The sequence below is a fragment of the Rattus rattus genome, chromosome 9 (genome assembly GCF_011064425.1).
Source record: "Rattus rattus isolate New Zealand chromosome 9, Rrattus_CSIRO_v1, whole genome shotgun sequence".
NCBI classification, from domain to species: Eukaryota; Metazoa; Chordata; class Mammalia; order Rodentia; family Muridae; genus Rattus; species Rattus rattus.
The window spans coordinates 60,053,755-60,064,951 of record NC_046162.1 but is presented as its reverse complement, the minus strand read 5'-3'; the positions used below and the strand labels follow the sequence as shown (position 1 = coordinate 60,064,951).

The 11,197-nt window shown below is 51.6% G+C and overlaps 2 protein-coding genes across 2 annotated transcripts; both read left to right on the top strand.

Moving 5' to 3' along the window:
- Positions 1–2,818: 2,818 nt before the first annotated feature.
- On the top strand, positions 2,819–6,952 carry Ghdc (GH3 domain containing). Its single transcript, XM_032913801.1, has 9 exons — positions 2,819–2,914; positions 3,245–3,522; positions 3,808–3,926; positions 4,050–4,548; positions 4,984–5,176; positions 5,267–5,338; positions 5,416–5,549; positions 5,907–5,992; positions 6,257–6,952. The coding sequence occupies exons 2-9, from the start codon at positions 3,258–3,260 to the stop codon at positions 6,470–6,472; spliced, it is 1,584 nt and encodes a 527-aa protein (XP_032769692.1). The 5' UTR covers positions 2,819–2,914; positions 3,245–3,257; the 3' UTR covers positions 6,473–6,952.
- Positions 6,953–9,566: 2,614 nt separating this feature from the next.
- On the top strand, positions 9,567–10,833 carry Hcrt (hypocretin neuropeptide precursor). The gene is made up of 2 exons (XM_032913132.1): positions 9,567–9,712; positions 10,372–10,833. The coding sequence occupies exons 1-2, from the start codon at positions 9,692–9,694 to the stop codon at positions 10,741–10,743; spliced, it is 393 nt and encodes a 130-aa protein (XP_032769023.1). The 5' UTR covers positions 9,567–9,691; the 3' UTR covers positions 10,744–10,833.
- Positions 10,834–11,197: the final 364 nt, after the last annotated feature.

Below are 11,197 nucleotides of genomic sequence, written 5' to 3'. Positions count from 1 at the left end.
TGTAATCCCTGTGCTCAGAAAGCTGAGGCAAGAGGATGAAAAATCCAAGGCTAGGGCCTGAGAGATGGCGGACACTTGCTGCCAGGCCTGATGACCTCGCCTTGATCCTGACACCCACATGGTGCAGTGTTAGAACTGACACCCACAGGTTTTGTGTTGTTTCTTTAAGACAGGTTCTAAGTAGCCCTGGTTATCCTGGAACTGGCTTTGTAGACCAGGCTGGCTTGAACTCACCGAGATCCACCTGCCTCTGCTTCCTGAGTTCTGAGTATGCGCCACCACACCTGGCAGATGCAGAGTTGGGCATGCTGACAATGCTCTAAAGTTGACTTGGCATTGTCGCCTGGACCTGTGGGTGGAGATCCTGAACACATTGAATCACACACTCAATGGGTGACTCATGTAATGTGTGATTATATCTAATAAATCTGTTACTAAAAAGAAAAAGCTGATGTGGGGACAATCTAGCTAAGACATCTGTCATCATATTGATCACCAAGGTTTGATTGGGTTTATCTGGCTTGCTTGCTGGGTGTTTCCTTCCTCCCTCACAGCTCCAAGTGTGTACCTCTTGAATGATACTGGGTTGAAGAAATCGACCTTCTGTTACAGAAGAGGACCAATTCCGGGTCAAGGATAGACAAGTAGCTATTGTGCTCATTTGAAGGTGAGTATAAAGTGGTCAGGTGTCCAAAACTCTTAACATGCCTGTGGTGGATGAAAATGGCCCCCATAGACTCATGGGGAGTGGCCTATCAGGAAGTGTGGTCTTGTTGAAGGAAGTGTGTCGCTGGGGGGTGGGCTTTGAGGTTTCAAATGAGGCCCAGTGTTGCTCTCTCTTTCTGCTGGCTGTCCATCAGGATGTAAGGCTCTCAGCTACCTCTCCAGCACCATGTCTGCCTGCACGTTACCATGCTTTCGGCCATGATGATGGTACACTGGAAGCCAGCCCCAGTTCGAGAGTTTCCTTTATGAGAGTCGCTGTGGTCATGATGTATCTCTTCACAGCAATAAAACCCCAAGGCAGTCTTCTTTTCAAATCATAAAGAAATGAATAAACAAATACATGGCCTTTGTTTTAGGGGGTTGCTAGAGAGCTGTCTCGGCAATCAAGAGCATTTACTGCTGCCATTCCAGAAGGCCACGCCTTCTTTCATCCCTATTGGGTGGCTCAGAACTCACGCGACTCCAGCTCCAGCAGATTTTAAAGCCTTCTTCTGGTTTCTACGCGCAACTGCACGCATGGAAACACACACACTTAATAAAAAGAAATATTGGGCTGGAGAGATGGCTCAGCAGTTAAGAGCACTGCCTGCTCTTCCAGAGGTCCTGAGTTCAATTCCCAGCAACCACATGGTGGTTCACAACCATATGTAATGGGATCCGATGCCCTGTCCCAGTGAGCCTGAAGACAGCGACAGTGTACTTATATATACAATAAATAAATAAATCTTTAAAAAAAATAAAATAAAAAGAAATATTTCAGGGCTGGAGAGATGGCTCAGTGGTTAAGAACAGTGACTGCTCTTCCGATGTTCAATTCCCAGCAACCACATAGCAGCTCACAAACTGTAGCTCCAGTTCCAGGGGACCTAAGACCCTCACATAGACACACATGCAGGTAAAATATCCATGCACTTAAAATAAAATAAGAGACTGGAGGGCAGGGTAGGGCAATGATGTGAAATCACAAAGAACCATTAAAAATTTTCAAAAAGTAAAAGAAATATTTCAAGTGTGCTTTGATTTTTTTTAATTAATTTATTTGGTTTGGTTTGGGTTTTTGAGATGAAGTCAATGTATTCAGTCACAATTTGATGGAACCACATAGGAGAAACAGTTCTGTAAGGCATCCTACTTAAGGACTGGCCATTGGATAACTATATTGGCTTGTCTGTGTAGGAGGGTGGGTCGCCATCTGTCTGTCTTGGAGTCTTCTTAACAGATTGCCTGTGACACATACTACATTCAAATTTAAAGTCACCACCTAGGTCATTTTCTCTAACTTCGTGGAGTTTTACAGGCAGGGAACAACTTTAGATAGCTGTTTGTTTCGTTATTCATTCTTTTATTTATTTGATGCAGGGACTCTCTGTATAGCCCTGACTGTCCTGGAACTTACTGTGTAGATCAGGCTAGCCTCAAACACATAGAGGTCCTTCTATCTCAGCCTCCGAGTGTTGAGATTAAAAGTATGCACCACCATGGGGTTGGGGATTTGGCTCAGTGGTAGAGCACTTGCCTAGCAAGCGCAAGGCCCTGGGTTTGGTCCCCAGCTCAGAAAAAAAAAATAGAAAAAAAAAAAAGTATGCACCACAAGGTCTGTAAGGCAGCACCTGGCTATGTAGCCCAGGCTGGCCTCCAACTTTTAGTGGAGCCATTCCTCTTCCCAAGCCTCTCCCAAATGCAGGGATTCCAGATGCATTCTGTAGAATGGGTTCTCTTGTTTGTTTAAGACGTGTAGCTCAGGCTGACCTTGAACTTATTATGTAGCTGTGGGTGACCTTGCCCTCTTTCGGACACATCCCCTAGGGCTGGAACAACTGGTGCGCATAACCACACCTCCACAGCTGTGGTTTTTAGTAGTTCTCAAATCTGAGCCTGCTCCTGGGTGGGAAAGCAAGCACTCTTTCCACACACACTTTCTTGACTATCATGTTACCCTGGCCTTACCTCCCTCATCTGCCAACCTGAGCCAGCAACTCAACCTGTAGCCCTTTAGGTGATCTGTTCCTTTAAGAACACTCCTCCCCCGGCTCCTAGGTCCGCCCAGTCAGGCCGGATTTCCTGTCCAAGCCCTGCCTTTTAAAGTCATCACTTCAACTTTCAGGACTACGGCACACAGAAACCAGATGCACTGTGGGACCCTGAGGGGTCTGGGGTGCTGAAAGTAGGCAGAAGTGGGCTGTGACAGGTGCATATCTGTCTCCAGGGCTCTAAGGGGAAAGGGGACCAGGGCAGGGAAGATCCCGAGAGGAAGCAAAGTCACTTGGGAGTGGGTAAAAATGTTATACTTCGTGCCCAGTCCTCTCTCCGTCTTCCGAGGGAGGAGCTGTGGGAGCTGTGCTTCCAGCTCCGTAGCTAGGATGCCCGAGTCTCGAGGGTCTCTCTTCCATATCACCTGACCAGCGGGGCCCTGGCTTCCCCCCACTGTCTTCCTTCCTCTATTTTCTGTGTGCAGCGGAGTGTGTGGGAAGACTTGGTTATCCCCCTCAAGCTCCATTCTGTTCCATCCTTCTCCCAGGAGATACTTGGAGATGCCTGTGCTGTGGCTGCTGTTGCTGCTGCCACTCCTGCCCCTGCTGGCCATGCTCTGGCAGCAGAGATCTCCGGGTGCCAGGCCATACTGGCTGATCAGTCTCCAGCACCGGGTGGCTTGCGTGGTGCTGAGCTGGGCAGCCGCCTGGCAGCGGCGGAAACTAGAACAGAGCACACTGAACGCGAGCCAGAGCCAGCAGCAGGCCCTCATGGGGTGTCTGAAGGAAGCCCAGGGTTCCTGCTGTCTCCCCGGGGAGAACACAGGTGTGTTTCTGGCACCTGGGGGAGGTGACCCAATGAGAGGAGATGACCCACAAGACAGTCAGACTCTAGAACCCAAATACCACCAATATGATGTGGCCTAGGGCAGAACCCTACCGTGACCTATACCCAACTCCTGTTAAGATGGGTTTTCCCTTGCTGGGCCCTGCTCTAGCCTTCACCCCACTTCCCAGACCCTTTCTCAAGGCTCTCCACAGTCTTTTCACTTCCTGAGGAGTTTGTTTTTGTTTTTGTTTTGTTTTGTTTCTTTGGGGGGGTTGTCTACAGACATGACCACCTTCCGGAATCTTCCACTGACAAAAACCAGCCACACCCAGCAGAAAGAAAGTGAAGAGAAGCTCCCGCCCCCTACCTTACCCCAGTACCATGGAGATGCCTCTTTGCAGGTAAACAGGTACCTCCACCCCACAACAGCAGACACTCACAAAAGGATGTACAACGGAGGCCCACTGTAGTAGCTGGGGTCTGGTTCTAAAGTCTGAATGACAGTCCCTCCTATCTCCCTCCAGGCCACCCTGCTGGGTCTAATGACCTTAAACAAGGCCTATCCAGAAGTGCTGGCTCCAGGAAGTACTGCCTGCGTGACCCCTACATCCCCATGGCCCTACTCTGTCCCCTGGCTCGGGCATGCCCTGGGCCGGGTAAGTCCCATTGGAGCCAAGGATGCCCGGACCCTGCTGCTGGAGGCATTGATATCCCCGGGGCTGAGGGTACTTGAGGCAAGGACTGCAGTGGAGCTCCTGGATGTCTTTGTGGGCTTGGAGGCTGATGGTGAAGAACTGGCTGAGGTCATAGCATCTGGGAGCCTAGGGAAGCTCCCCCGACGAGCAGCTGAGCTGCAGGAGGCCCTAGAGCAGGGACCCCGAGGATTGGCCCTCCGGCTCTGGCCAAAGCTGCAGGTGGTGGTGACTCTGGACGCAGGAGGACAGGCAGAAGCTGTGGCTGCCCTTAGGGTCCTGTGGTGCCAAGGGCTAGCCTTCTTCTCTCCTGCTTATGCTGCCTCTGGAGGTCAGCTTGATGCGGGGGTTGGATGCAGATGGGGCTGGGAGGGAGACCTCACACAGCTAGCTACCATGCATTGAACCACGTCCACTTAACCTTCAGTTCTCCTCAGTGCCGGGAATGGTACGGGTTACCAGCGCTGACTAACAGCTGAGCATGCCAGGGTTCACCGAGACATAACATCTCACACAGACTCACGTGGTACCAGGATTTGCTTCCAGCCCTGATCCCTTCTAGAACCACAGCACCTCTGCCTGACCAGGAGAGAGCAGGCCGGACTGAGGGCAAGGAGTGGGGGGTGACCAGAAAGACTGCATCAGGAGGGCCAGATGCTTAGAGGAACTGGCCCTGTTGTCCAGAGTGAGGTATTACTTTCTGCTGTTGTGTGGCAGAAAGGAATGCTCCACGAGGTTGACAAGAAGATTGTTTTGCTCTCTGTAGGGGTGATGGCCCTAAACCTGTGGCCAGAGCAACCCCAAGGATCCTATCTTCTGTCCCCTGGAGTCCCTTTTATTGAGCTGCTTCCAATCAAGGAAGGAACCCAAGAGGAGGCAGCCTCCACTCTCCTTCTTACTGATGTCCAAAGGGAGGAAGAGTATGAGTTGGTCCTGACTGACAGCACCAGCCTGACCAGGTGATCCTCTACTGGCCTTCTCACCTCTGATAAGAACCCTGGCCTTGGGAGGGGACAACAGCCCACTCTTCCTATCAACCCACTCCTTAGGTGCCGCCTGGGTGACGTGGTACAGGTGATTGGCACCTACAATCAGTGTCCTGTGGTCAGGTTCACCTGCAGGTAGGTGACCCCCCCCCCGGGACAATGAGGGGCTGTCCCTGTGCCTTGAGCCTACTCCCTCTTCCTTCTTCCTTCAGGCTGGGACAGACCCTGAGTGTTCGAGGAGAAGTTACTGATGAGAATGTATTCTCTGTGGCTTTGGCCCAAGCAGTGGGGCAGTGGCCAGGGGCCAAGCTGTTGGACCATGTCTGTGTGGAGAGCCACATTCTGGGTAAGCATTTCCTCCAGTTCCTACCTCCATGTCTTGGGTCTGGCTATCCCCCGACCCATGTTCACCCTTGACCAGAGACATCTAGGAAGGAGATAAAACTCACCCTTCCCCACTGTTCCTAAAGAAAGTCCCTCTCTTTATCTGACTTCCATCCCTACTGTCTCCGCCCCTTTTCTTTCCTGACCTGTCTCATATTTAGGAGTCGGTTCTAGATTCCCCTCCATTTGTTGCTCCCCACCAAGAATCATTTCTTCCTGCTGCGAACCTTAGAAGAGGGAAGAAGTGAGGCTGCAGGCTGCTGGCTCTCGCAGCCTCCTTTCCCTCAGGAAGCCTGTATCCCAATGGCTTTATCCCCAGACTCCTATGAGGGATCCGCCCCACACTATGAAGTGTTTGTGGAGCTGAGGGGCTTGAGGAATCTGTCGGAGGAAAATCGAGACAAGGTAAATGATGAGACCTGGGTCTGATTCTAAGTCTCTTTTGTTCTACAAGCCCCTAGTTGCCGTGGAGATGAGAGAGTTAAGGGAATGGGGTGGGTCTTGGGGACGGGGAGCCCCTTCAGAGAATCTGAGAAGGGAGCATGGGCCCCACAACACACATTTCCACACCAAAATCCTAAGTGCACGTGGCCCTGGATATGATCGTGCATGTCCAGTACAACTGCCACCACATCGCATCATGGCCTCACCTCACTGTTCTGCCCTTAGCTTGACCACTGCCTTCAGGAAGCCTCCCCTCGGTACAAGTCCTTGCGGTTCTGGGGCAGCGTGGGTCCTGCCAAAGTCCATCTGGTGAGGCCAGGGAGCTTCAGAGTACTTCGGGAAGCACTAGCAGCCTGCCCCTCCTCTTCCTGTCCTGAAATGCCTCGGGTCCTCAGGCTCAGGCACCTGGCCCAGCTCCTGCAGAAGAGAGTGATACCCTAACCAAGGCAGCTTCCCTCCTGCTGCCTCACTCTTTCCTCTGGGATATGTCTGGATGTTGAGTCCTGGATCAGACGTCACATAATATTGGCCCATCAGAGCCTTTGGGCCTTAGGGAGGCCCTAGACTCATTGGCCAGTTTTAAGATGGATGCAGCTGAACCCATCGACGGTCTCCCATCAGCCTCTCCTGCCTGAGGCTGCTGGTGGCTTCTCTATGTTGCAGCCCTTCTCATGTGCTTGGCCAAGGTACAGCAAGGGCTAAAAGTATAGGCAGTGCTCCAGGAGCAGATGAAGAAACCAGAGCCTCGTTGTCTCGTGGTCTAGGCTGTGTCTTGCAAAACCTCCCGACAGGCTGAGGCTATGGCCCCCAGTCGTCCAGTGTTTAATACTCTTCCTACCAGCTCTCCTCCCACCCCTCCATCCTCTCTCCCTGGCCCACTCTATCACTCTGTTCCCTGGATCACGTCCCAAATAAATTTTTAAAAAAATTAATGTGTTTATTTTATGTTTATGTGTGTGTATGTGCCTGCATGTGTGTATGTGCACCATGTGTATGTGAATGACCTCAGAGGCCAGAAGAGGATATTGAATTCTCTGGACCTGGAGTTTCTGGCAGTTGAGGGCTGCTATGTGGATGCTGGGAACTAAACCCAGGTCCTCTGTGAAAACATCAAGTACTTGACTGCTGAACCATTCCTCTGGGCCTTCAAATAAAACTCTTACCCATACAATGGACCCTGTTTTGGGAATGCCATGTGCGGTCCTCTGCGCACTGCTTCAGCTGCTGTCTGGGGTCCCCACCAAGGCCCCTCCATTCCCTCTCTATGCCGAGCTCCAGGGCCTTCACTTACTCTACGATGCCGGCTTAAGCTTCGTCCCAAGATTGTGAGACTAGAGGAGCCCCTGGGGACTCCCACCATGGTTTTCACAGCCAAGCAGACAGATACCCTCTTCCCTCCCGTGCCAAGCACAGCTTGAAGGTGAAGTAGCTGTTCCCAGCTTCTCAGTACTGGGCTCCTTCCTGGCCTGGTCTGCACAGATCACTTCCATGATGAGAAAGGAGGATCGCTATCCTTCAAGACACAAAATGTCACAGCAGGAAGAAGCGTTAGAGCTACCTGAAGAGAGTGTCCACAGCAGTGAGGAAACTAAGCCACAAGGCCAAGACCCTAAACTCCTCCCGTCTAGATCAGTGTCCAGCTTCCAGTTTCCCCTCCTCCCTAGCCAGTCCTGCATCAGCCTTTTTAAAAAAATTATTTATTTTATGGACGTGAGTACACTGTAGCTCTCTTCGGACATACTAGAAAAGAGCCATTGCAGATGGTTGTGAACCACCATGTAAAACGGTTGCTGAGAACAGGAAGAGCTGTCCATGTTTTTAAACGGTGGGTCATTTCTCCAGCACCCCTACCACAACCACCCCTTTTAAAATCCCCCACCCATGACTGCCCAGACTGGCACACATGGAAAAACCATAACCACCTTACCTCTCCCTTTTTTAAAAAAGACTTATTTGTTATATACACTGTACACTGTAACTCTTCAGACACACCAGAAAAGGGCATCAGACAAATGGTTGTGAGCCACCATGTGGGTGCTGGGATTTGAACTCAGGACCTTTGGAAGAGCAGTCAGCACTCTTAACCACTGAGCCATCTCTCCAACCCTTTAGCTTACTCTCCCTTTAGCTCCATAGGAACTATGATGCCCACACCCCATCCCTCGGGAGCCAAGCACTAAGTACTGTATCATCTAAGCCTTCGCTCATCAACATTGTCCCTTCTCAGGCAGAGTCTGTCCCCTTACCTACCTAATGGAAGCTACTTTTCAGGCAAAGCCTTTGAGGGACCACCCTGCCCCACCCAAAAGAAAGTGCCTGTCTAATCTTTGCTGGTGCCTGAGTAGTTCCTCCCCTGCATTGAACTATTCTTAGGCTTAGGAGTCACTCCATCCAGGTTTGTGTGTTCCCTGAAGGAGGAGACGTGGAGGCTGGAAAGATGGCTCCATTAAGAGCGCTTGCTTACTGCCGGGGTTGGGGATTTAGCCAGTGGTAGAGCGCTTGCCTAGCAAGCACAAGGCCCTGGGTTCGGTCCCCAGCTGCGGGGGTGGGGGGGGGAGCGCTTACTGCCTTTTTGCAAAGGACCCAATCTTGGTTCCCAGTGCCCACACGTTAGCTCACAATGATCCATAACTACAGTTCCTTAGGTTCCAAAACCCTCCTTTGGCATTCACAGGCACCAGGCACACAATAGAGCCATACCCACAGGCAAAGCACTCGAACATAAAAATCTAAAAATAAACTTAAGAAAATGGTGTCACATCCTAGGCACACAGCTATCCCTGCACCCATGCAGGACTAATCTACACCAAGAGCTTCATAACAGGACCCTGAAGGCAAACCTGGCCTGGAGGTGGCTTGAGTCCTTGACCACCCACACCCTATTCCATGATGGCTCAATCCTGGAGATGGCAGAGTTAGATGATGACGGTCGTCTCTGCTGGCCCAGGAGACGTCTACTCTTCGTCATCTACTCTCCTAAAGACCAGGCTTGGCTGCCCTCTCACCCGTTGCCCATAGTAAGTCTCCAAGACTGTCCATGGAGGAATTTGGTAAAAGGGACAAAAGAAGAGGCGAGCTGTGGGAGGCGGGAGAGGTCAATAGCTGTTTCCATGGAGGAAAAGGCCCTGGAATCTGATGGACCCCCAGAATCAGTGGGGGTGAGGGAGCATGCCACACAGGTACCCTCTCTACACTCACCACGGACAGTGGTTCTCAGGCTGCTACTTCTGCCCCTAATTAGCAACCGTCCCCTCCCCCATTGTCTCCAACCGAGTGTCCCAAAAGTGTTCACAAGGCCTCTTTTGTGAAGTTAGATTCCTGGGTGCAAGGTAACCTCATTAGTACTCAGAAACCACCCTATCTCCAAGGAACAGGCAGACAGACAAGCTGGGGACCAGGGACAGGGCGGCCATTCTTTGGGTCCAACCTGGAAACGGCTCCCCTGCAAGCTGCTAATCTTAGACATGCCTTTGTCTGGTTTAGAGTAGACGCATGTACTCATGTCTCCCCCCGCCCCACACACCTCAGAACACTATAAACTCCTGGCCCCTGGAAACAAGCCACAGAAGACGGCGGCCTCAGACTCCTTGGGTATTTGGACCACTGCACCGAAGATACCATCTCTCCGGATTGATTACCTTTCCCTGAGCTCCAGACACCATGAACCTTCCTTCTACAAAGGTAAGATCTAGAAATAGGGATGCACCTCACCAGACGACCGAGGCCATGAGAGTGCTCGCTAAGGGTTGGGCTCCTATGAGCTTTCTAGGCTAGCACTAAGGGAAGAGTCTGGGTGGGCTCTTGGCAACCTGCCTCCTTGGTTAACACTGGGCATGCCATTATGGAGAAGTTCGTGTTTAATGAGAACTTGCATTCTGGATGCTCTCTGTGCTTGTCAGTTATGTCTTCCACTCAACAGCCCTGGGTAGTAGGGATGATTTAATGCCTAGTTTGTTTGAGGAAAGGCTGTCCTAAGAGGGTGAGAAACTCGTTTAAAGCCACAACGTTCAGTTTTCCCAGCAAAGGAACAAGCCCACTGTGTGTAGAGGGAAGGACTGAACTGAATAAACCCTTTTTTTCTGTCGAGCTTGTAAGTCTGGCACAGACAGACTCAGGCGCACCTGCCTGCAGGTGGAAGGTCAAGCCTTTAAATATGTTTTCACAGGACAAACTTCTACCCCAGAGAAGCCTATGAGGTTTTCCTAGAGTATATGAGTTGACAAAGGAGCCAGCCGCAGGAAACTAAGTGACAGCCAAGCAGGATCTCGGGCAAAGAGAAATTCAGAGCCAACTGGCTCTGTGGAGTGAAATCCATTTGCACCTTGTCTCTGTCCCTTTAGGTTCCCTGGGCCGCCGTGACGCTGCTGCTGCTGCTATTGCTGCCGCCGGCGCTGCTGTCGCTTGGGGTGGACGCGCATCCTCTGCCCGACTGCTGTCGCCAGAAGACGTGTTCCTGCCGTCTCTACGAACTGTTGCACGGAGCTGGCAACCACGCCGCGGGCATCCTCACTCTGGGAAAGCGGCGACCTGGACCCCCAGGCCTCCAAGGACGGCTGCAGCGCCTCCTTCAGGCCAACGGTAACCACGCAGCTGGCATCCTGACCATGGGCCGCCGCGCAGGCGCAGAGCTAGAGCCATATCCCTGCCCTGGTCGCCGCTGTCCGACTGCAACGGCCACCGCTTTAGCGCCCCGGGGCGGATCCAGAGTCTGAACCCGTCTTCTATCCCTGTCCTAGTCCTAACTTCCCCCTCTCCTCGCCAGTCTCTAGGCAATAAAGACGTTTCTTTGTTGGCGTGACTAATCTTTGTTTCTGTGTGTCAAGTTCAGGCCTCCAGGGGGCGGGAAAGGATCTTGAGAATTGTGATGACTCTAAGGCCTGGAAGGAACTTGTGTTTCTCATCCTAAATACTTGGTCGGGAAGAACCCAGCATGGAACCTCCCAGAGTCCATGGATGTGTGTTGCACGCTTGGGAGGGTGGAAATGAGGTACCGATGTGCCCTCACGTTCTTCTGCCCACTTTATTTAGAAACAAGGTGTTATGTATCCTAGGTTGCCCTCGAAGGACCAGAATGACCTTAAACTTAAATGACCTTCAGATCTTACTGCCTCTATTTCCTCAGTGGTGTTGATATTGCAAGTGCGGTTCACCGCGTCTCCTTTATGC

Bases quoted from the DNA above. Each gene is read 5' to 3' on its own strand.
- Ghdc (XM_032913801.1), top strand. From the start codon at position 3,258: ATGCCTGTGCTGTGGCTGCTGTTGCTGCTGCCACTCCTGCCCCTGCTG. The intron at 3,927-4,049 runs GTAAACAGGTAC...ATCTCCCTCCAG, and splicing joins ATGGAGATGCCTCTTTGCAG to GCCACCCTGCTGGGTCTAAT. The intron at 5,339-5,415 runs GTAGGTGACCCC...TTCTTCCTTCAG, and splicing joins GTGGTCAGGTTCACCTGCAG to GCTGGGACAGACCCTGAGTG.
- Hcrt (XM_032913132.1), top strand. From the start codon at position 9,692: ATGAACCTTCCTTCTACAAAG. The intron at 9,713-10,371 runs GTAAGATCTAGA...CTGTCCCTTTAG, and splicing joins TGAACCTTCCTTCTACAAAG to GTTCCCTGGGCCGCCGTGAC.